The sequence below is a fragment of the Melospiza melodia genome, chromosome 2 (assembly GCF_035770615.1).
Source record: "Melospiza melodia melodia isolate bMelMel2 chromosome 2, bMelMel2.pri, whole genome shotgun sequence".
In the NCBI taxonomy this organism is placed as follows: Eukaryota; Metazoa; Chordata; class Aves; order Passeriformes; family Passerellidae; genus Melospiza; species Melospiza melodia.
Genome location: NC_086195.1, coordinates 122,433,329 through 122,458,541, shown reverse-complemented (window position 1 = coordinate 122,458,541; position 25,213 = coordinate 122,433,329). Strand labels below are relative to the sequence as shown.

The following is a 25,213-nucleotide window of genomic DNA, read 5'->3' as shown; positions in this document are numbered from 1 at the left end:
ACAAAAACCACCATGTTTAGTGTAAGGATAACAGGATGTGCAAACATAGTGCTGTTAATTAGAGTCTTCTAAAACCTGTATTACTTATCTTAGAACAGAGTGCATTTAATTTACTGACAAATTATTCAAATTCATCAATGATTTGACTGTGTTAGAAGACAGTGCAGATAGGGCAGATGGTGAGAACAGATGTGATACCCCAAAACAAGTAGTTCTGAGGACCCTGAAACCACACTGCATGTGCTTGGGAGGGGATTCCTTCAAAGCATTGGCCTCACAGACTGAATGTCCCTTCATGGGTAGAGAACATCTTCCACTTGACTTTCTGTGGAAGGGATCCAGTGTGTGCAACTGCAATGGTCTATAATGCAAAGCAAAAGGTGACAGGTGGTGACAAGTGGGAAATTTGTATCAAAATGATAATTATCTGAACCAAATCTCCAATACAGGTGGAACTGCAATGTCAAAATTCTCTGTGGTACAGTGTTAGAACTCTAGTTACTGAGAATTTTAGACTTTCTGTCCTGACCCCCAAAAGAACACTAATTTAACCTGAAGCTGAAGAGAAAACTTCCAAAATTAAATGATAGAACTAAAATTGTAAGTGTGTAATTTGAATAGAATTATATAATATCACATAATAGAAAACTTAGGATTTTAGAGTTTTAGAATAAAGTAATATATATAAAAGAAAATAAAAGTTTTAGAGCAGAAGCTAATCCCTCTCCTTCATGGGTTTGGGTGGTATTGTGTAATTAAATTTAAAAGTCCACATTATAAGCCATGAGTTATTAAGTTAAAAGTAAAAATAATTTAAGTATCATTTCTTAATTAGACAGTTTATCCTTAAAAAAACCTTGTAAAGTGAGAGATACGGCTCCACTTTTTAGTTTGTTTAAGTACTGTAAGACTCACAGTTTTATGAGACTGTAATATAAATAAAAACTAGAAAACATCTAAATCCAAACAAAAAATGCCATCTCACACATTTAATACTGAGCCTAACAAAAAAGAAGTTAAAACTCCACCTTACGGCCAGTGATGCCCTTTGATCCACTTCTACATGAAGCAGTATCTTCTGTCAGCCTCACAGCACCATCAGTCCTCCCAAAAAAGCTTTGAACCCAATATAGCATTAGGAAGATAATGCTCAGCCTGCTTGCAAGAGTTCTTTTTTCCAGTATACTGATCCTGTTAACAGTAGTATTTCTTAGAATCCCTTTCCAACAAGGAATCTGGCAGATGAGATTTTCAATTAGCATTACAAAACAAGGATTTATTAACTTGAAGGCCAAATAAAGTGAGCAGAACAACTGAGAAGAGGCCATACCACCCAGATTGCTTAGGACTGACCATTGCATTTCACTCAGCTACAGACACACACACAGACTGCAAGATGGTTTGGAGAGTTGGCAGCCAGAGGACTGCAAGGGAAAGATTTAGAGACCCTGGAAGTCTACTAGTTGTGACAATCAGGGCTTTGATTTACACCTGCAACACACCCATAGTGCCAACAGGCTCAGTGGGCATTGAGTGACCAGCGCCAGCCAGGATCAGCAACGATCAGGTGCACGTGTCCCTGAGTGTGAACTGTTTTACAAGTGGTTGAATTCTTCCCTTCATTGAAGGAAGGATGGAGATGCCTGGGGTAAGCCTACAGAGTGGTCCTTCTTTTCTGAATCCCTTTGGCACACCCAGCTGCAGCAGTCTCTCACGGTGTTTTCTTGATGTTCCCACTGGAGGAGGTAACTCACTTGAAGAATTTGGGTATGTCCCACTGGACTGCATCATAAAATTAGAAAATTAAACTGCAAGCTTCCTCTGGAGTTCCCTTTTAAAAATATTTTTCTAGAAAACAGGTGTTAAAGTATTCCAGAAAGGAATGCAGTGCAAAGAACATTGTATGTCTCAAAATCAGAGCAAAATGGTATAATAAATAGTAAAAAAATGGTATAATAAAAATGGTAATAAAATATTAATTTATGAAAGATATTTACAGTTTTTAAATATTTACATATTTACAGTTATGTGCAGTGGCACAGTTTTTATGTGCACAGTTTTGCTGTCACACCTCAGTCCTTCTGACTGTTCCAGAGCGAGCCCTTGCTGGCTGCAGTGACAGCTGGCAGGCAATACAGGAGAGGTCTTTGACAATCATGTTACCATTCCTGAGCCTGATGTCATCCCCCTGTGAAATTTCTCCCATCTATACCAGTCTGAATAACCTCTGGAAGAAGCCCTTGAGGCTGAAGTTTTCCAGCCTCTTAGTTTTCACTGGCATGTGGTAACACATATATTTCCAGAACTTCTTGTGTGGAGCAGCAGAAATTGAAGACTTCCAGGTAATGATTGGTAAAATCCGAAGGGCTTTCTTCACTACTGGAGGCAAAGTCTCTGGCTTCTGGAAATCCTGGAACTTTATTAATACCAGTTTGATCCCTTTATCTTCCAATGCACAGTTCACTGCTGCCTGCAGTTCAAAGATGCTCGGTCCACTGACATAGGCTGGGCTCAAAATGATTATTACCCGTCTGCTGTGTTTAATAGCAGTTACAACTTCATCTGTGTAGGCTGGAGAGGAAATGGTGAGAGTTACTGCATTCTACAAAGGAGTTTTTATCTTATCACTTCCTTTATCAACAGCTAAAACCCAGAAATAAGGAAAGGCAAGAATAAGCATGCTTAGTAATGATACAACACCTAGAAATAAGTTTGCTATTGGGGGTACCATGGCTGTTCTTATACAACTGAAGAACACAACTTTCTGCTCAGGACATGAAGGGCACAGTTGAGACCTCAGCACACTTCAGCAGGGTCTCAAGGGACACTTGGACTTGTCTTCATCTTTCCCACAGAGCTGTCTAATTACTGAGGTAGCACTGGCTAAACTTGCTCAGAAAGTAACTACTGGAATATTTGAAGTCTTGTTTCCAGGGAAAGGAGTCTGCTTGCAAAGAAATTTTTGCACAAGAAGCTTTGTCTCAGCCCAGTAGCTCACAGAGACCTCACTCCAAAGAATGTGTGCATCAGGCTCAGGGACCAGACACAAAGATCAAAACATTATGAGATTTGAACATAAATTCCACTACCTAATTATACAATTTGTTGCTCTGGTACACAAAGGGGATTTTTTAAAAGTGAAACACAATTTTATAAAAACTAAAGATATTGTGCCATGCCCAGGGAACTTACCTCCTCCTGGAAGAATATCTCTTTCAAGAATACATAACTTGTATCCATATTTATTTTCTAGCATGTCTGGAAGAAGCTCCAGGGCAAATTTTTCCTCACTAATTAAAGCAGAGCCGCTTTCAGAAGAGTTTAGTTTTGCATAGGATACAAATGCATCAAATTCCTTACCATCTGAAATAAATGAATAAATAAATAATAAATAAATTACTATGTACATTAACAAGTCAGCTGAAGCATTCAGCTTCTTTCTTAATGCCTTGTTTCCATTTATATCTGTTTAAGTAGGCACAACACAAACCTAAAATTATTCACAGATTACAGCTATGCAGCCACCAAAGACAACCTTGATATTTCACTGTCTTGCAAATTTGGAGACATACGCTACCAAAGCAAACAAGCAAGCTAGAGATGTTTGGTGCAAGGTAGTTGAGAGATTTGGTCCTTTCCAGACAAAAGCCATGTGGTAGGGAATGATTCCCAATCTTTTCTCTCATTTGCCCAAATGCTGATTAAAAAAAACTTGTCAATGGCCAATCTCATTTTAAAATATAATAAAGCTTAAAGGTACAATGTTCTTGAATATTAGTTGCTTGCAAAAGATATGCTGCTTTTATACACTGTTATGTTTGTAAACATAGAAACTTGTGTCACTGTGTTAAAGAGCAAAGACTAAGTCTGATCAAAATATCAGCTCAGACACCAAGTACTGACCAGTTATTGAACTTTAAGTCTCCTTAAAAGAACATTTGCACAGTGCAGATGAAACAAAGGTAAAGAATTTTTCTTAGCTTTGGTCACCCTGGTACCAATGTCCTGAGTTAGGTGCATTCTTAACTACACGGCAAAATTAAATTATATCTGCTGAATAAACTTTGAACTGCACTTGGGGGAGAAGAAACATAAAATAAAATCATTTCTGGTGAAAGCAAAAGTCACAGTGAACACAGTCGAGTTTCCCAGTTACTTGAGGCCGTTTAAGTTATCCTAAGACTGCCAGATTTGACAGGGGAAGTATTGGAGACTCAAGCACTTTGGAATGGCAGGACATCATCAGGCAGCACAAATACCATCAGGCACCTATGTTCAATTAGCTAAATTGTGTCACGTGACAATATAATGAATAGGAACCAGAAAGAAATTCCCCTGTGTAGAGCAGGGTGCTGCTGCAGGGTGAGCTGAGAGGCTCTCTGGATTCCACCACATTGACTGCACCTTCACCTTCACTGCTTGGGAACTGAGACACCCACATCCAGCAGGGAGACCTGAGTGCTGAGTGCCATGACCCACGTGCCTCGGTGTAAACCTCCCTATTTCTATCCTTAGATGTGAGATTAGGACCACAGACACAGGCTAGAGTCACCAAGTTCCTTCAGGATCTAGAAGAGCCTGTATGTAAAGCAAATTCAGAAAACTGATATGGATGAGCTGGGGCTGAACACTTAAATTCAGAACCAGAACATAGCAGAAGGTGTGTCATCAAAAGAAAACAGAGGTGCAGACTCAGTCTGGAAGCCAAGAATGTTATCAGACAACAAATGTTGCATCTCTGCTCCTCCCCTCTGCTCCTGGACACACTTTCAATCCCATCCTTCTACTGGTGATAATTCTTGTGATAAGCTCTTGTGATAATTGGGGAAGATGATTCACTTTGCTGGCTACACACTGTCTTTTACTGAGTTCTTTTTCTGACAACTTGAGTCAATTTAGGCCCACAAGACTGAATCATCAACAGCAGGCACACAGGACTAATGTGGGAATTAAAGGTGGGCCAGAGGTTCACTAGGTTGGTTTAGCTGAACTTCAATTCATTTATACCCTAAATTGAAGCTCCCCTGAAAACAGATTTTAAATTACATTAAATATCACTACAAGCCAGGTATTCCTCATTTCACCCACAGAGGTCACTGCAATCTTATTAGACCACAACCACTAACAACCGCATACCTTTATAACATTACTATTACAATGGCAAGTTAAAAATAAATACAAAATAAGTACCATTAGACCATTTTTTCACATAATTTTACAGGAAAATTACAAGCTGAGGAAATTTTGATGTTGTATTTAAGATGCTGAAAGTGTAGGAAATGAAAAATACCTGACTTAAGCAAAGTGATGGCATATGTGTTCTATAAACTTTAGTATCAAATCTCCTGCATTATTTATTTCTACATGTGGAACAAGGCAGGAGTTTTAAGAGGTATGTCTGAATTGTCTAGGGAGGGCAATTAACCCCAGAGGAGTTGTGGTTTCTCTCTCCACAAGTTCCTGCACAACCTAGGCTGGCTCTGCTTTGAGCAGGTGCCCAGGGTACCTGCCAGTCTTGTAGGATCCTTCCATTTTCTGATTCTGGTCTGAGAAGGACAGGAGAGAAGAAATTATAGAAAGGAGGAAACAGCAAAATCAAGTCCTAACTGCTGCTTTGCTGCTTTATGAGCAAGTCCTTCCAGATCTCAGGTGACACGCATCCATGAAGTGAGAAGGACACAATCCTGCAGGTGAGAACACATTTCCCTTGGGCAGAAAACTCTCTGGGTGTGCACAGTTGTTCTGCACACCCCCATACCCCCATGCTGCAAATGGAGCTGTGTGCTCAGGTACCTGAGAAGCAGGGGACAGGCAGGGGACAGGAGCTGTCATAGTGAAACCCAAAGGTGTCTTCAACTTAGTGCACAGGCCTTGGCAGGTCTGTGTCTGTCCTGCTGACATGCAGGGTGTGCTCTAAAGGGACTTTCCACAGGTCCTTAAATCACTTTGTCACCAGGTAGTGGGGAAATTTTGAGTGATTTCCCAAACTGCCTTTGCCAAATGCTTTAGTGCTTGTAAAAATATTTTCCAGAAGAGCAGTTAATTTTCCAATTGTGCATGTACTTGAGGGTATCTAGATACAGTTGTTTCACATTCACATATGAGGTGCTTGTACAAACACAAAAACAGACTCAGACACCCCTATCTCAAACTGCATCAAGATGCAAGAATTTTTAGAAAAATTTTCTCAGGCACAAACTATCAGAATTCTTTCAACACATTTAAGAAAATCATACCTTAAGTTCTTTGAAGTAGTCATCGTGATTCCTGATACATTTTTACTCTGTCTACTATTTCAGGGACCTGTTTTAGCTGATGTGGTGGGGCAATGCTATTACAGAGACTTGAAAAATCAAAAGCTAATCACTCAGGTCCAAATGTCAAGTGGTTTACGAAGATTTTAGAAAGGAAATATTAATATTTCCCAAACATTGATTTGTCAACTGGTGCCCTTCATCATCTTATTTCTTCTCCCTTTTGTTTATTCTTCTGAGAAACTTTTTGGCTTCAAGTGAAAGTTACAATAGATCCTGGAGTCCTTTACCTTGTTATGCAAGGTCATTTCATTCTTGTCCAAATGTTTTGTTGAATTTTTCCAGAGAATGGTTTTGAAATGTTGGAGATGCGAAGTTATTCCCTGCACATGGACTGCCAAAATTCAGCTTCCTACTCTAATCTTCTATGGCTAAATTTGGGTAAAAATCTAACTGACATTTCTGTTGGTGTCCGATATTTCTTTCACACTATATGACTTTTTTTTCCATCTGCATTCCCTGAGCATCTTGCAAGCTTTAGTAGACTTTTTATTGGCTCAAAGAGAACAGAGTCTTTAAAAGAACATAATTAAATGAGTAATTCATATCAGATTATCCCACATGGCAAAAGGCAGTCAAAAAAGTGGGCCAAATTCATATTAGACAAGGTTTCTTACCTTCTGTACTTTTGTTGTGGACAACATAACTTCGATACATCAGCACTATTTCAATCCAGTGCTGGTAAATAAAGACAGTGCACAAGACAATGGCAAATAGAGTAGAAATGGCACTGCATAGTACATATAAGAACAACACTGCAGAAAGAAAAGAGTCTGTCATAACTTGAGTTTCCAAAACAATACTGACACTTAGATAAAAAATCAGTCCAGAAATGGGCACAAACCATCTTACAAAAACTTTTTCCTTATTCCTCTGGCAAAATTTAGGGAAGACAAGATTTCATGTGGCCACAAACCTTAACACAGAATTTCAGTCTACCATCAGTGACCTTTTTTGCATGGCATCTCTTTGGTGGTATGAAAAGACAATCTATGACAGAGTGCGCAGAGAAAACAGTCTCTGGTACACTCAGCAATGCTGAAAATAGTCATCACCTGAGATGGAAAAGCTGCATCAGAACAGACACAGCTGCACCCAGTGCCCTTCTGGCAGCTTCCTGTAGCACTCCAGTGATGAACCTCCACTGTGAACTATGGTTTAACACTTTAATTTCCACACTGATTCAGGTTTGGTACTTGAAAGGCTGCCACAATCATATCAGTTATGGTAACTTCTCAGAAACATGCAAGCTAATGACTGGGAAAATAAACAGAAATATCCCATGAAAAGCAGGTAATACTGTTGCTTTCAGCAGCCACTCTGCTTCAGTTTGGTAGATTGCCCATTAATGCTCAGGGATTACATTCTCCTCTTCTTCCTTCCAGTTACTCTCTAACCTCCACTTGACTCACCTCCCTGCAATAATTCCCCAGACAGCCCTGTTCTTCTGAGTAATCCTCAAAATACTTGGCTTTCAAGACATCTGACAAATCAAATTTTCCCACTCAGGTTCAAGAAACTTCTGCTGCTGGCTAAAAGCCAGTGTCAATGGGGAATTAATTAGTAGCAGTAGAGTAAATCAAAATGTGTCTTCAGGGGTAAATAGTCACTGGTTGATAGCTTTACCTCTCTTCTTTCTTTTCAGCTGGATCACAGCAGTGGCATTCCCCACTGAATTCTGAGCAAAGCATGTGAAGTTGCTTCTGAGGTCATTTTCAGTAACTTCTTTCAAAGTTGCAACATGAAGAAGTGTGTGCCCCTTCAAACCTTTTGGATAGACACTAGAGAGAAAGGAAAAAAATGTGTATTTGCATGATACTTTGCTGTTCATTCACACAATTTCCCAATGTCTTACACACAAAAACAGAGGAGCTTGCAACTTGTTCATCTTGAACTTTTAATAGTAAAGCAATATTCTGGTTTGGAACCTTCACTTGGTTTATATATGGTAAGAAAATACTAACTAACATTGTAAGAAAACACTTTGATAAGCCTGAAGACTGAAAGGTTTATCCTTAATTCATCTACTCAGCAAAATATTTACCACTTGCCTAGTTTTCAACATATAGTCCCTTTTACTTCTATAAGATTATTTGTGGTTTTCTAAGATGTAAAATATTCACCTGGCAGAAATGTAGAGAAATGAAACTTCAAAAAGGAGCCCCAAGAGAGAGCTAGCTGGGCAAAAGAATGAGCAGCTCAGCCTGTTGCATAAGGGTAAAAAGCCCAAAGACAGGATAGGCAAACAGAATAAGACAGAAATAAGGGACAGAAGCATAGGAAATAAAGAGGTAAATGAGGAATCCCTTCAGGGCTGAGTGAAGGATATGGGAAACAGATCTGTATCTGCAATCACTCCAGAATACCCAGGGTTTCTGAGTTTCAGCATTCCCCTTTGAAAGCCACAAGTGTAAGTATCTCTGGGTCATCCCAGAAGTCATCTCACATCATGCCACTGCAAAATGACAGTGTCCCATTGCTCTTCCTCTCTACCTCTTCTACCCCAAGATATATAGGAGTGAGCATAGGCAAGGATTCAACCAAAGTCTCTTGGGGATGTTTCATTTGTTTGTATTTTAAAAGATAAACAGAAACTCTACCCATGAAAAAAGCTAAAAATTTGTCAACAAGAATATTCCAAATCTAGACATTCTAAAGTTATGAAAATGTAATTTCCAGTCTATCTCATGAGTGTGTATGATCTCATAATTGGTTTTTTCCCATATGACTCCTATTATGAACTTGATTTTAGCAGTGACAGCAGGTCTTTTGCTTCCCCCAGTGTACAGAAAGTTTACCCATGAAGTTGACTCAGGGCTGTGTGAAAGGCAGACTTGCCTGCATTGCCTCTGCTCTGTTGCTTGCCCAAGTTGAACACTGCATAAGTGAATGAAAACAGGAAGGAAAGGGAAGTGCAATCACTACAAAGGCTGTCCCCAGGTCACAGGAAACTTTCCCCCACATGTTTCTTCTCTGCAGGGTCTGGTTAATTCTCACCAGGGAGAAAAACAAAATTCAGTGTCCTGAAATTCAGTGCTGCAAGCCCTCAGACCTGGTCTGTAACATCCCCATGTCTGAGACACACAAACTCCCTTCCATGTACACAGGACTGTTCTGCTGATCTGATTCATTCTGCACTCAGAGGCAGCTTCCAAAGGCAGATTGTGTGAATTGCTAGCAAGGCACAACAGAGACTGTGCTTTCAAGAACACTTGAAAACAAGAACACTTGAAAACAGCTGATGTGGGAACAGGCAACCAGGATCCCTTCATGTTGAAGCTGTTTGTGAGCTAAAGTTTTAAGAAGAGCTAAGATTATGCAGTTTGAGTTCTTGATTTTATGGCCATCAATTTGTGCCTCTGTATGTGAAGGTCACATGCCTGTCCCTTGCTAGTGGCATTACTAGGTGAAAGAAAAGTGCCATCTAAAGTTTTTTCAATAAAATGTATTCAGTAAAGCTGTTGCAGAAGGACTTATAGAGCTGCTTGTGGTAGTAGTAACCAGAATATTGGAAGGGATGGGGGAGGAGGTTCTCACATTGTTTCCTGATTCAATTTCTCATTTACATTCTCTTCGTTGTTTCGTTTCCATGTTACCCTCATTGGAGAAACTGTTTCAAACCCAAACTGTACGCGACATTCCAACTCAAGTGGTTTGCCTGGAACAAATGAACACAGAATACAAATGCCTGCAGGATATTATTCTCTTAAACAGCCTAGAAAGCAAAGCTGGTTTGCTTTCTCAAGATCTATCATTATTTATCAATACCTCATTTAATATTTTCATTTGCTTCTAGAGGAGGAATTGAAACTTACCAACTTCTACTTCGAGGATCACAACACCATTGGGATACAAAAGGTTTGGTGGATGAATAGTGTTTTTTGCTGCAATTAACAAGAATATCATTAAGTATAAAGTTATTGTCAGTGCAGAAAATCAAAGAAAATAACTTAAAGTTTAATTTTTCAATATTTAGGTGGAATTTGGACACCTAAGTCCAAGAGAAGGACAACAAAATTTGTGTAGCTACTCAAACATCTGCTATTTCTTTTATTTTGAGGCATTGTCCTCTTACATGAGCTGAGAAGCTCAGCAACTACTCTGCACTTTAAATTATTTAGGATTAAAAAATTAGGAACCCCTCTTGCAAAACCCCTGAAGGGTACAATCCTCATACCAGTTCCCTGCCAAACCTTTTTTCACGCCCAGTAAGCATGAACAGAGCACATGCACACCCCATTCCCAAGCACAGATACTTGTACCAAAATAGCCGTGTTGTTTTCAAAACTCAGGCTGCCAAAGGGCACAGATAATGACACCCACGGGTTGTACAATAAAACCCACAGCTCTGATATTCTAGGAAAGTCCCATACTGCAGGAAATAGTGCCACACAAAACACCTTTTTGTTCTGTTTTTTTGTTTTCTTTTCTTTTTTTTTTAACCAGGTCACAGCAGAGAAATGTAGCACAGAATCACAGAACAAGCTGAGTTGGAAGGGACCCACAGGATGGAGTTCAGCACCCGGCCCTGCACAGAACCATCCCCAAGGGTCACACTCTGTGCCTGAGAGTGTTGCTCAAACACTTCTTGTACCCTGTCAGGCTGGTGCTGTGACCACTTCCCTGGGGAGCTGTTCCAGTGCCCAACCACTCTCTGGGTAAAAAACTAAAAAACCTTTTCCCAAAACCCAACCTAAACTTCTCCTGACACAACTTGAGGCCATTCCCTTGGGTTCTGTCACTGGTCACCACAGAGAAGAGATCAGTGTCTGTCCCTTCTCTTCCATGGCAACCTCCAATGCAAGAGGGTCTCCCCCAGTCTGCAGGGTTCTAGGGTAAGATGCATATCGGGCCTTTTAAGTATTTTTCTGACTGCTCTAGAAAGTGAGGGAAAAAACTGAGAAGGACAATGTGTTAGCTCAAATACAGTCAGATCAGAACAAAAGCAGAGCTAGTCCAAGCCTGCCTGGAGAATTATGTGGGAATAAAGCCAGAAGGAAGAGTGAAAGAGCAAGAGGTATTTTAAGCCACCACACAGAGATCTCACAGGTTGGTAAGACATGGTTTCCTGTTCTGATGGGATGGATACATTTTTCCCTTGAAGTCTTAGAAACAAATGCTTAATATACCTGGGGAAAAAGGATCACCTATTTCAGAAAAGTGCTGATTATCCTCATTAGACCATGATATGTCAGAGGAGTGTTTCTTCGCTAGACCATAGAACCAGGTTGCCTCACTTGACACATTTCTTTAGCTCCCTAAATCCTGTTTTCCCTTTCACAGTGGCCTACCTTCCACCAGGATGCTGAGGAATAGTCCTGTGCTGTTTTCATACAGGAACAGCTGTACTGCATCCATACAGTTCAGGATATAGAATAGATTTATACTTTCCTACAGGACCTACTGCTATTACTATTGGATGTTCTAGTCGGCATCCCAAGATGTCCTCAGAATACTTGGAAGAGGATTTGAATGATCCTATAGCTAATTCAGTTTATGGGTTTTCAGGACAAGAGCCTGAACAAAAGACAGAAATAAACATAATAAAGAAAACATGTTTTACTTTAGATATTTTATTCTGGGTTTTTGTATTACTCACCAATGACTACTACTGTTACTGCAGTTCTCACTGTCCAGTTGGTAATGTTGTCAGACAGAGTGTAATCACACACATATATTCCAGCATCTTTGTCATAGGTTGGATTCAAGTAGATTTCATTCTGCTTGAGCTTTAGGCTTGGTCTGCTTTGCCTGTATTTTATCTGGTGACCATCCTAATGAGAATAATATCTAAGAATTAAAGTTGGTTTTTTTTTTCCTTGCTGTTGTTACTGTTATTAAATTATATTTTGATATTTTTGGACAGGATTTTCATGGCAGAAGGGCTAAACCAAAGTCTTTCCACTGAAACCCAAAATGGGATGTATTAGGAGTCTGAGGACAATTTTCAATTATACTAAAAAATATGTGAATAACCTTGATTTTTAAAAAATTATTTAAAATTTATGGTTGATGCAAAAATATGAAATCATGAAGCTGATCTAAATTAAACTCCTATTACTAAAGAGTGACAAAAAGGATCACTTTTTTATGGACTAGGTATTTTTGTTTCATAAAGAAATAATTTTGAAAATATTTTCAAGTTATTTTATGAGAAGTAAACCATGAGTTTGGATGGGCTGAGGACACTGTCACTACTTTTAGAAGCGTGAAAATGGTCTATTTTTGAAAAGCACCCCTATTTTTCAGCTTAATATATTCATATTCCACCAAAACCAGCAAGAATTTTCCTTAAATCAAGTTCCTGAAAAAATACAGTAGCCCAAATGTGAAGATGCTCCTCGACTTCAGTGGGCTTCAGATCAAGATGTAGGTAAACATAACTTAAAATTTTAAAGCAAACGCAGAATAACTTTGCCTAGATCATAATTCTACTTGGTATAGTAAAATAATGTAAATAATACCAGGCAGGAAAATGCACAACTGCAAATTTTAGTCATTTTCCTTTGCACATTTATATAGGTTCGGGTGCTATATTACCATCCTTACAAATACTGTGTCAGTAGTGGTTCAGTACAATAATGTTTAAAACAGAAGTCTTGGAAAGAACAATTTGAAACATTATTCCTAAAATAATTTGGTGTCTAACAAAGTCAGTTTTTCCTTGATATATTGGATATTTTCAAAATTTGAAATGTCAAAACAAAACTTAAAATGTTGCATTTCAATCATGTCAGTTTTGTAAAAAAACTATTTTAATTCTCAATTAAATAAATTTCTTAGCTGAAGAGCAAGGATTTCTTGGCTTCTCTTTCCTATAATAATGTTTTGGTTGTGGCAAATTTCTTCAAAACTCTTCTTTAAATACTTGATATATATCAGTCCAAGATTCTAGTTTTGAGTTGAATTTCTTTGCCATTGCCTGCCAAAGAAGGGTTCAAGAACTGTGGCTCATGACATTACCCAGACCTGAAGCTCCACCTCCACTCAGCGAGGCTGACTCTTACCTTGTACCATTTCACATCTGGCTTTTTTACGTGGTTGTAACATTTTGTCCCAGGACAGGTTATTGAATTCCCACTGCCAGCAAGCAGATATAGAATATTTGTGTCATGACTTGAACATTTTGCTGCCTTCTTTGTCTGAACATCCAAAACAATTTTGAGACATGGGATTTTTTCCCTGAGTGATGTTAAAAAAAAAAAAAAAAAAAAAAAGAAAAGCAAAAAAAAAGTTTAACATTTAATACATAAACCAAATCAAAACAATAGTTCTCCCATAGAAATAGAAACCTTTTACTCCTTTACTCCATTACTTTTTTGCTCCATTACTTACCATATCCTACAGATGTACACTCCAGAAGCACTGTCCCTTATTGGTTTAAACCAAAGTGCATCCCCTTGGAAAGTCAGATTTGAGCTTTCCTTGATAGCCTTCAGTGTCTCTGTATCTTTCTGGTGCCAGAACCATTTCACCTTATGTTGATTTAGAAGTGAGTTGTTATAAATGTTGGTAGCATCTCTGTGTGGTAAAGCACATTGTAGAACAAACTCCTCACCATTAATTGCACGATGCCATATTTGAGGTTCAACATGGGAACACTCTGAAAAGCAGGACAGTAAGATATCAGTACCATCTGAAAAAATGAAGAGTCATGGTGAAAAAATTAAAAAAAAATTAGGAACAAAAATAGAACTTTACCTTTCTTGTGTTGAATATTTCTTTATGTGATCAGAATATGGACTAATAAAAAATAAGTTTCCTTATATATGTAATTTGCCAATGCTCTTGAAAATTTATTCCAAAGGTTTCCAAAGGTTTATTAGGCTTTTTTTTCTAAAGCTTAATGTGAAGAGTTTCTGTGATGTGTAGACTTTGGCATGCATGCTAACCTGTTAAACCTCAGCTGTGTAGAAAAGCAGATTCAGCTCTTCTTGATCTCCCTGTATTAATGGAGAAGGGGCTGACAGAAGCCTGAGGAAGCAGAACCTGCCCACCGCATGCCCTATTTAAGGTAAGATTGACAAACATTATTGTCTCACTGATATTTATAAATATTTATCCTCCTATGTTTCAGTCACTGTCTCTAAAATGACACAATTTTTTAATTCTGAAAGGTGTGGTCAGCCACCCTAATGCCCATCCTGCCCATCAGGCTGTTGTGACCTTTGAAAGTATGGCAGGATTTCACCCCAGCAGAAGGGAAGTCATGAAATCTGTTCCTTACCTGCCCACCTGGGAAACCCTTTACAGTTTCATTTTCTCTCTGTGCATTAAACTGGATCAAGCTCCTCTAGGTATATTGTGTGTGTGGAAGGCTTTGATAAATCACTCTCTTTCTGATTTTGTTTTCCTTCTCCCCAGTCCCTGCCTCACTAGACCAGATGCTGGAGACCTAAGTCACAGATGCAATTCATTTGTTTCATTTAGGTCTCAGAAACTCTCCTTTGCATTTAATCTTTTCATTGGGGAACTGACTTTTGAGTCAAATTTAGGGTAGCTTGTATTACCAATACTTCAGAAGCTTGCAGAAAGGCTATTTGTCTGACACAAGGATGTACATGTGCAGGAAAAACTCACAAAAGCAAGGAAAAACTAAGATCTCCTTCTCTAAGTTTTCAGAAAGCACCACAAACACCAAACATCACTGGAGCAGATTCTTACCTGGCAAGTTAATCTCTCTAACTTCTACCCCACTGACAAATAGTGCTAGTATCCAGCACAAAGTGAGCATTATTTTCTTTATCAATTTCAGCTGATATTTGGAGACATTTTCTTTAAGAATCATCTTGCTTTCTGTAAAAGAGGAAAACAGGGTGTTTTTTTGTAAATAAAAGTCCAATAAAATAACATATTTCATTGTGTACCTCTGTATAACTTTGCAAACATTATTTCCTGCATATTGTGGGTTTTTTTAAATGGAGTTTGCAGCACTTTTCCTGCTCATATTATTTCACAGAAATACAGGATGGATAATACTCAAGAATATGCAATAGTCTCTCTAAATACACCTTGCATAGAATTGCTTACAGACAGATTTCCAAGTCATACCTCCAACAATGCAGAACTCTGTTACCAGACATCTTTTATGAAAAATCCTTTCCTTAGGATTTTTCCTCCTGAGAAGCTGAGAGGCCTCAGGAACAAAATGTAAACAATAATTATCTGCTGCTGTGGAATGCAACAGGTGCATCTGTGATTGTTCTCATGTGGTTGTTTCTAATTAATGACCAGTCACTGTGAGCTGGCTCAGAGTCCGAGCCACAAACCTTTGTTATCATTCTTTCTTTTTCTATTCTTAGCTAGCCTTCTGATGAAATCCTTTCTTCTATTCTTTTTAGTATAGTTTTAATATAATATATATCATAAAATAATAAATCAAGCCTTCTGAAACGTGGAGTCAGATCCTCATCTCTTCCCTCATCATAAGACCCCTGTGAACACAGTCACAGAACTCCACCTCTGGAGTGAAAATGCAGACCCTTCCTCCTTTGATAGGAGCATGTTCTCTATGATGAGAGGTAAGATGCCAAATGTAATCACCCTTCAGCTAATGATGCGTATCAGCAACAGACTGAGACAGCGAAAATGGCACCAAAAATCCATGGAGTGCTGTTGTAACTTGAAGGTCAACAAGCCCAGATTAGATTCCTTTGGGATTAAACCAGATCTGAAGATGTGCTGCAGCTGCAAACAGCACTGAGTCCATGTGACTGGAGACCCATGCAGAAGTAAAACCCTCAAAGTGTGTCCTGTATGGGCACATGTCCCAAGAGACGTGCTCCTAGTGGGCTTTGTTACCAGCCAAAAATGGGCATACTTTGGATGCCTACTAGGGCCAGCAGAGCAACCTAAAACCCCTTCTCCACCTCTGTGTTGTACCTGGGTGTGCAGCATCAGGCCTCACTTTTGCACTACAATGCTGTGTTGCACTGCTTGAACAGCGGTGGCAGGGCCCTGCTGAGAAGGGCAACACCCACACCAGCATTAGGGACCAGCTCTGTGGGCTGCCCTCTGGGACTGGGAACACCCAGGGGATTTGGAGCAGGTCCACAAAGCACTCAGATACATCAGACCCCAATGTGACAGTACCCTGTACAAGGTGAAAGCCCAAACCATGTTGCTGTGTTTTCCTTCTACTAAGAAGTCTGATCTGCATTCCATAGCCTTCTCAGTCACACTGAATATGCCCAGTGTGCATATTCAACAGCCATGGCTTAACCTGAGTGTTTAGTAAGGACATACCCAATGCCTATGACTGACATGTCTGCAGCATCTACTCCAGGAGTAAAGAGGCAGTGCCTGGTTCAGGAGCAAAGCACTTTGCTGCTGTTCAATTTGCACAGCTGTGCGTTGTGCGACAGAGTCCTCGAGGGTTTTTTTCCTTTCCTTTGACCACAGAGTGACTGCATCTGCAGTGCTGTCATAGAGGCTCTGAATCAGCCCAAGGAAAAAGCAGAGAGGTTGGGGAAAGGCTAGTCCCTTGTCTGTTGGCACCTCATGCAAATCAGACACTGCTCATACTGGTTAGCATCAGCAGAGCCTCCGGTGCACACTGAGCTACAGAGAGAGCTGATGAGAACTCCCACACAGCACTTTTCCAGGCAGCTGTCTTGTGCAGAGGGGAGAACTTTTAGTCACCATTCTCTTCAGAATGTCTCTATTCCTTGCAAGTGAATGATCTATTTTTATGCTCAGAAGCCACAGGAAGTAAGTGAACTCATTTGTCTGACCTCATCCTGGTTGTTTGTTACAGGTTGGCTGCTAACTCTCATCACCCCACATATTTTTTAAAGTCATCCTGAAAGACCATGTCTCTATGTATGTCTCAATAAAGTGACTTTGCTACCAGCACTGGGAAAAAGCCCTCCATAAGTTTATCCAGCTTTTTTATCTGGTGCAAAAAGATGAATGGTTCCTGACTCTCAAATCTGGGTTTAAGACACGTGTGAAGACCTTGCTCAAGGCATTCACTGAGGCTGCATCTCTAGCCATGTTAATTGTGTATAAAACCAAGAGTGGTGTTTTGAGTTATGTCATCCAGCAGCCCACATGGCAAAGGCATGCTGGTGGGGTATCAATCAAGACCCAAGGGCCTTTTATGTGGTTCAGTGCTGTGGTCCCTTGAGCAGGTGAGCAGGAATTGCTGCTGTCAAAAGCAGAGGAGCAAGCACTGATCTCTTCATTCTCATGACCAGTGACATGGCTCGAGGAGACAAAATGAAGCTGTGTCAGGGGAAATTCAGGTTGGATATCAGAAAATTGTTCTTTACCCAGAGGATGGTTGGGCACTGGAACAGGTTTCCCAGGGAATTGGTCACAACACCAAGTCTGACAGATTTCAAGAAGTGTTCAGACAACACTCTAAGGCACATGATGTGACTCTTGGGGTGTCCTTTGTAGGGCCAGGAGTTGGACTTGGTGATCCTGATGGGTCCTTTCCAACTCAGCTTGTTCTATGATTTTATTATCTATTTCTCTGTCCTCTGCACGCCACTTGACCCCAGGCAAATGGACCGGTCTCTCTCCTGTGACAGTTCTGGTCCTTCCCGGTGACTCATTAAGCCACCTGTGACTCTGTTAAGCCACCTGTGACTCTGTTAAGCCACCAGAAGCTATTTGAAGTGCCTGACCTGGCACAGGACAAGCAGTGCAAGTATTTACTTCCCAACTTCCCATTTGTGTGTAACTGGGGAGATACAGGCAAATGGAGTGAAGCTACATGAAGTGACGGTTCACAAAGCATTTAATAATGCCAGTGATGTATAATCTCTTTGTTCTGCAATTTCCTGTCACACTAATGATGCCTTCTTTAAGCTCCAAAAGGTCACCACAAAGGAGTGCCAAAGAGAAGGTTGACTGATGAATCTTTTCAGTTTTTCTGTTGTCTTTAGCTAGGCGTGGGAAAATACACCACTGCCATTTTGGGGATTTTTCTGTTTTGGTTTTGGTTTTTTTTTGGTTGGTTTTTTTTTTTTTTTTTTTTGCTAACTGATAACATTTTTATTAGAAAATCTTGTAATCTTTGCATTTTTATAGTGTTTAAAAAGTATGGTAGGATGTGAAATTAATAATTGTTGTCTTACAAGTGTGCTTGACAGGAAGAGGGAAATTCACAGCAGAAGCAGACAGCAATCAGCATTCAGGTGCATTTGCACTTCAGGTGCACTTAGGTAATTCAGTGACTCAGTTTACTCAAGGACTCCTTTCTCTTTATCAGTATCTAGCAGAGAAAGAAAGGACTCTATTCCAGGCAACTTGTTACCAGAAGTCTCTCCACCTTCTCCTGCCATGTACGCATCCATATTATCATATCCTTTGTCTAGGAATTTAGAGTGCCACTTATTTGGAAAATATCGTATGTGCAAAGGAAATTCATGTGATCTTCACATAATTTCTTGTGCTAAAAAAACGCAAGTGAAAAATAGGGATTGTATTATATTGCCTATGTTTCAACTCCTAAAGTCCTGTTAGAAGAAAAGAATAAATTTCTATTTCATAGAGTTTTCACAGTATTAGAATAAGCTGAGTTGGAAGGGACCTATAGGAATCATCAAGTCCAACTCCCAGCCCTTTTTAACTCTGTCAGGCTTGGTGCTGTGCCCAGCCACCCTCTGGGGTGAAGAACCTTTTTTTAAGATCCAGCCCAAACTTCCCTTACACAACTGAAGGCCATTCCCCCGGGTCCTGTCACTGGTCACCACAGTGAAGAGATCAGTAGTACACTGTGATGAGGTCTCCTTTCACCGTCTTCTTCAGCTTTTTACATAAAATATAAGCAAAAAAACCAAAATCAGTTTCTTGAGAGCTGTGCCAAGTTTCACAATATCTCTAGAGTCTAGTAGAGAGTGGCATACCACAATCCTACCATCATACAATTCTATTCTGATGAAAATCCCTTCACCATCAAAACTACCAATTCCTGTGTCTTGTATTCAACTTATATCAGTGGAAGGGCAAGCATAATCTGATTCTAGGACTAAGATTAGTAATAGCCACACAGGAGATGAAAAAAGCTTATCTTGTCTACAAAATGGAAAAGGATATTTATTGAAGCTAATTACTAAGACACTACTCTTTGCCTGACCAAGCAATTAAAGCCAATTTACTTTAAAATGCACATTCAAAGGCAATAAAATGAACTCACCTTGCGCAGATAGGGTAGGGAGGGCTAAAATCTAAAGCTAAGACATATAATTTTAAAAAAAATTATCTCAAGATCTTACTTGCACGTCCTACCCAACATGGTTAAGAATTGTGGTTAGCTCTAGCTGTGCACTGTGTTGAATCTGTTTCCTTTACAGGAATTTCCTCTACCTCACAGTCATCATCCCTTCCTTTCTTAGTTTAGTTGCACTATGTTGAAAATTTCTGGGTCACTTTCTTGTAAAAAAGAACAGAGGAAACGCCTCCTAGTAAGAGATCAAAGGTTCTTGGGTTCTAAAATCTTCTACTTGCATTGTGTGCAAAATTGTGTTGGATTTTTTCAGTTTGCTTCATTTAAGAAGGGTAATGTTTCCTTTCTTTTCTTTTTCCATATGCTGCTTTTAGACAGTTCACAAAAAAATACCTGAGATCTACAAGATTATTCCAATATACAATAATATTCACAGTAAGAATCTAGTTCTCCTGACCAATAATGTCCCCAGCTGCCTTCCCCACCCACTGTAAGTGGGAGCTGGTACCTCCCATCTGTGTCCTCCTATTCAGCCTCACTAGTCAGCCAAACACAGCCTTGGCAGAGAGGGAAGAGAAGCCCTGCTGAACCTGAGGCATCTGTGACTTGTCCCCCTTGGACCTGCTGGGAAGGCAGAGCACTTCAGCATACACAGTCTCACACAGCCCTCCCCCTCTTTCAGGCTTCCTGCTTGCATGTAGAACCCAAAAAACACTGACTGCACAGTGACCCAAACTACACAAAAGCATGTGAGAGCACTTTGCCATCAATTAAGATCCCAATGATCCCTATTCAAACAGAAGATATGTAAATATTTGTCCATCAGTGTGCAACAGACTTGTTTCAAGAACAGGGGGACTTGTTTTTCTTTTCTTGTGTGAAGTTCTCTATCTGTACTGCATATTGGGTCAATCACTCTGTTTCCACAGGAAGGTTAGAAAGGCTGTTTGTTTCACAACAAGGCATTTCAATGTTGCTTCTGTTTATGCACACATTCCTTTATGCAATAACCAGTATTAATGCTTGATTCTGTTGGGTTCTGAGCATTTCTAGCTCTCTGCTTATTCCAAACCTGAGCCCACTGATGATCAACCTTGGTGATTGTCTCCTAAACTATAGTCAGTGTTTTGCCCCATGGCAAAATTCATGTTTGATTTATGAAATAATAAAACCTCCAATCTATCTCTAAAAATTTCAGTAGAAAGAATTAAGCTTTTGAAGGTGTCCTGTCTGACTGAAAAAAAAAGCACTTCTGTTCCCTCTTCACTTAAAGGAATTACAGAGTGCAACACAGCTGAAGTCAAAGCCCTTCTTTCAAACTCAGATTATCAGAAAAAAATAGCACTTTCACAGAGATGCGTCTTAAAGACATAAAATATACTTTGTTCATTTTGAGTACAAATTGTCATAGAGTCCAAGGCTTACCACAGTCAAAAAATTAAGCCTAACAGTCCAACTATTATATCAGAAATGCATTTTAGAAATACAGCAGAAACACCAGCCACACAGAGTTTTGAAAGCCACACTTCCAGAAGTCTGAGTGGTATGTCATGCTGGTTACCACACTGGATGAAAATCTTACACATAGTACCAAATATTTGGCTAAGCCACTTCTCCAATTCACCCTTTTGTCTTCTATAAAAATAATATAGACACTAAAAAAGCAGCCTCGCACACTTGCACTTCCAAGGGTCATATTTATCTTTGACTGCAAGGCAAAGAGCATAAGGAAGGGGGTAAAGAACCACTCCAGAATATCCTCCCTGCCCTCTCCTCCCTTTTACTCACTTACCTTTCCACTCTGCTAAAATTTAGCATATTTTATGCTATATCTCCAGAAAATTTTACCTCCCCACCCCTGTGGAAAGTCAAGTTTGGGAGCTTTATCTTACCTTGTCCATCTCATTTCTACTCAAGTGGGGAAAACCTACCGTCTCAGTGTGTATGCAGTGTAGTCTTATAGTGCTGAGAAGATTAGGGGTTTTTTACCATTCTGGCACTATTCTGGCTTGACACATTTACACATCACCTCCTCCTCTGCCCAGCTATGGTTAACACCTAGTGGCTAAGAAATTTCCCACTCCAATGATCTTCTACAATGAGTCAGTGGTTCTGCTGTTGCAGGAGGTGTCTGAACAGTGTTCAAACATGAATCTCTGCCCATTTTGTACTAGTTAATTCACCTCGTTAAATAATATACAGTCACAGGTGGTTTCTGGAACTTGTGGGTGATTGTGAAATAAAGGAAGGTGGTGTCAGTTACCATCAATTTGCTGCACTACAGTGAATTCTCCCTTGGGCATCAAGGACTAATATCTAGAGCCACAGAGGTACTATGAATATACTAATAATTGAATAGCCACATACCAACAGAGAAAAAGCAAAGCAAATTCTCATCATGCAAGCCTTTCAAAAGTTTTAACTCTCACAATTCTTAGCAGTTAATTAGAAAATATTGTCTAGCACCTCAAATTCCATGACAATTCCTTCTTGCCTTCCATGATAGCCCAGCCCGCTTACTGCAAGCCAAGAACCATAAACCTGACAGAGGTGACCACTGCCAAATTTTTGGTTTTCTTTCAGAAATTTACTGAACTCCAGCTTAAACGTAGGTCAGAGTAGTTTCTCCTTTACTCTCACAGGAGACCTTACTCTTATAATGGCTTTAAAGCCTACCATATATTTATTCAAGGACACATCCTTGTATGCATATTATTCCTTAGCTTGAACAGCTCTTCTTTCTAGTGTTTTTTTTTCCCTGTATGCATTTGGTAACAACTCCTTTCCCTGGTCATTTTACCAACCTAGGCAATTAAAGTATTCTAGAACCCCTTTTCATGGCTCCCCTGCTGACCCTCAATGGCTCTGCCTCACAGGTCTCAAGGTCTTGTTTCACTGGAAGCAATTCGTTGGTATTTGTCTTTCCTTCATCATGCTGGAAGCTGGAGACACTCCTGAGATTGTCGCAAGTTTTCATTTCCAGTATACGAGTTCCTTCCTTGTAGATGAATTTTTGTTGCTAGTTCATAAAGGCAGTATCTTCCTTATGTACTACATAAATAAATATGTTTAATGTGTGGCTTATCAACCCAATATGCACAAATAGAGATGTTGCTGTCACAGCTGAGAGCTAAATATTTACTTTCAAGGCTCCTGAAAGAGGAGGTCTCGTAATGAGGTCTCATAATGAAGTCCTCAAGAGATCTTTTTGCTAGTGATTGTATGTATGTATACTGCCTGCTCTTCAAAACTAGACTCAGTTACTTCTGAATTTGCCCAACTGTTTCTATAAAGTCAGATTTGTACAGCATTACAAGTAGCTTTGGAACCTCTTATGGAACAGCATTCCTTCACCATAGTCAAAACCCCTAAAACAGCTACAATTTTCCTGCAATGAATAGAAAAGAGCTTTGTAACCTTATAGTAAAATGAGGTCTCCAGCACACCACTGAAATTGTCTTAGTTATAGTAGTGGCTGAAAGCAATACAGCAATAATCCATAAATCTATTTTATTGTCTTTAAGAGATACCTTAAGGCATCAATGTACTGAACTCTATTATTTTTGTATTTGATAGGTTACAAGCAAAAAATATATTACGCTGGACTGTCTTTATGAATTACACATTATTTCTTACCCATAAAGGCCAGATGGGAGATCAAACAATAAGTGACAAAACCCTGTAATGACTTTTTTATATATTTAGCTGACAAAACAAACAAACAAAAAAATGCTATTGTGGCCTAATTGCAGCTGCTTTTGCTGAAATTCAGAAAATTTAGACTGCTGAACTACAGGAAGCTGTAAGTTGTGGATACTGCAGAAATCTTGGTAACTGCTGCTTCACCCAGACACACAATCTAATTCTAGTTCAGAAAATTATTTCCCAAAAAATGCAATCACATTTGCTTTTACAAAATATTGAATGCTTTTTAAGTACATCACAAGCATCTCATTACGAAAGACAACAAACATTCTTAAAGCCTGCAAGCCACTTTCAAACATTCTTAAAGTCTGCAAGCCAGACCATAGTTGTCTCTAAAAAGAGACTTTTTTTTATTTTCTCTGAGAAATCAAGATAGAAAAGAACAACTTCAATATATAACCACTGTTCTAGAGTAACCCTCCAGGTCAGAAACATGCATCTATCTTCATAACTGCTAATCTCTGTTTTCTATCCATTTTTAATTATCTGAGGACTCAATCTATGGAATTCTGGATGTGAAACATAAAATTCTGGACCATTTTGCATAAATCAACTATGTACCCTTACATAGGGTACTATGTACTCCCTTAAGGTCTGAGACGTGCAGTGAACACTAACCTCACCCTGCACACATAGGAGTTGTGTTCTCAGAATCTGTTGGAGCATCCTTATTTGTTGGAGAATCTGTTGGAACTCTCCTTTTTTGTGTCTGCTGACTGCAACCACTGTGTTTACCTTCAAGTTCAGTAAGCAGACTGGTAACAACTTCCTTCTGCAGGCATTATCAGTTGTTCTGCAACAGAACCAGCAAATTAAGGTTCCCCCTGTCCAGCCCTTCTGCAAATCTCCTGCTTTCATTACAACCTGGACAGTGGTGGAATTGGTAGGATTTGTCTTTGTGCTTGGATTCGGAGTGACACAACTGCTTAGAAGGGGGAATTTATTCCTGCTTCACAAGTTCTACATCTCCAATATCTCTAAAGAATGCCGATGGTCATGAAGGAACAGAAGCACTTATAGTAGGAAAAAAACCCTTGAACTGACAAAATCTTTGCAATAATCTCCCTTATACAGTACTACCCTACAGCAATAATGCACAATAGTCCTAATTCTTCCTACATTTATGTTACAATTATCAATAGACAAGAAGAGTTCTTTGATACTGTTTTGCTTTCAGCCTGTATTGTGTCTGGTAGAAAGTGGTCAACCAGCAACAGTAAAAAAAATGCAGGGACAGACCATGCTCTCACGCCCAGTTACTATGTTATAGTACATAGAAAGAGAGACAAGAAATTTCAAAACTGGTGGCTTGCAACAGCTGTCTCCTTACTGATCCCATCTGTGTTCACATCAGGGAAATTACATATTTCAATAGCTTTTTTGGATTTGGCTTTGTTTTAATCTTCCTAAATTACAAATGAGACATTCGTTGCTTGTGGTCTAACCACACTTGCTTTTCTTGCAATTTTTCTTCATAGGCTAAGCTTGATTTTTGACTCTTGTTTGTGATGGTGCATCCCTCCCCCCAGCCCCTCAGGTCACACTATGAGCTGAGAAATGTTCAGTAGGCCTCGGCCTTCAACAGCACCAGGGTTGAGCTCTCTTGAGGAAAGTTTCCAACCCAAATCGTGGCTAGGATGGGATATTATCATGACTAAAGCTCACTCTCTTGCAACCCTATAAAAAGCAGTCCTGATTAGGACCCTTTGAGCTCTCCAGGAGCACAGGGGCCTGCAGCCAGCAGCCTCCCTCTCAGAGCCAGTGAACTCCCAGCTTTGTCACACTTGGAGGATCACCGGGCAACGACAGATCCTGGGCTGACAGCCCCACTGCTCGAGGCTCAACCCTTTGTCCATTGAGAAGATCCAAAATCATCTGATGGGAGCTCTTCACTGAATTCAAGGGGCATTTTTCACAGAGATATCTGATACATACTTCTCCAGGTCTGCATGCATGCGAGTGTGAATATTTAATAGCAAATGTACTATGAATGTTGCTCTCCTAAAAGACTTGAGTT

At 39.6% G+C, this 25,213-nt stretch overlaps 1 protein-coding gene across 1 annotated transcript; it reads right to left on the bottom strand.

The window, feature by feature from the left end:
* Positions 1-2,181: 2,181 nt before the first annotated feature.
* On the bottom strand, positions 2,182-15,102 carry IL18RAP (interleukin 18 receptor accessory protein). Its single transcript, XM_063150525.1, has 10 exons — positions 14,979-15,102; positions 13,650-13,917; positions 13,322-13,496; positions 11,914-12,088; positions 10,130-10,198; positions 9,852-9,972; positions 7,941-8,095; positions 6,932-7,069; positions 3,193-3,363; positions 2,182-2,571 (listed from the first exon to the last, which is right to left on the bottom strand). The coding sequence occupies exons 1-10, from the start codon at positions 15,100-15,102 to the stop codon at positions 2,207-2,209; spliced, it is 1,761 nt and encodes a 586-aa protein (XP_063006595.1). The 3' UTR covers positions 2,182-2,206.
* Between the last annotated feature and the right edge of the window lie 10,111 nt (positions 15,103-25,213).

Bases quoted from the DNA above. Each gene is read 5' to 3' on its own strand.
- IL18RAP (XM_063150525.1), bottom strand. From the start codon at position 15,102: ATGATTCTTAAAGAAAATGTCTCCAAATATCAGCTGAAATTGATAAAG. The intron at 13,918-14,978 runs GTAAGAATCTGC...CCTGCTTTTCAG, and splicing joins TAGAGAGATTAACTTGCCAG to AGTGTTCCCATGTTGAACCT. The intron at 2,572-3,192 runs GTAAGTTCCCTG...TTTCCTCTCCAG, and splicing joins AGATATTCTTCCAGGAGGAG to CCTACACAGATGAAGTTGTA.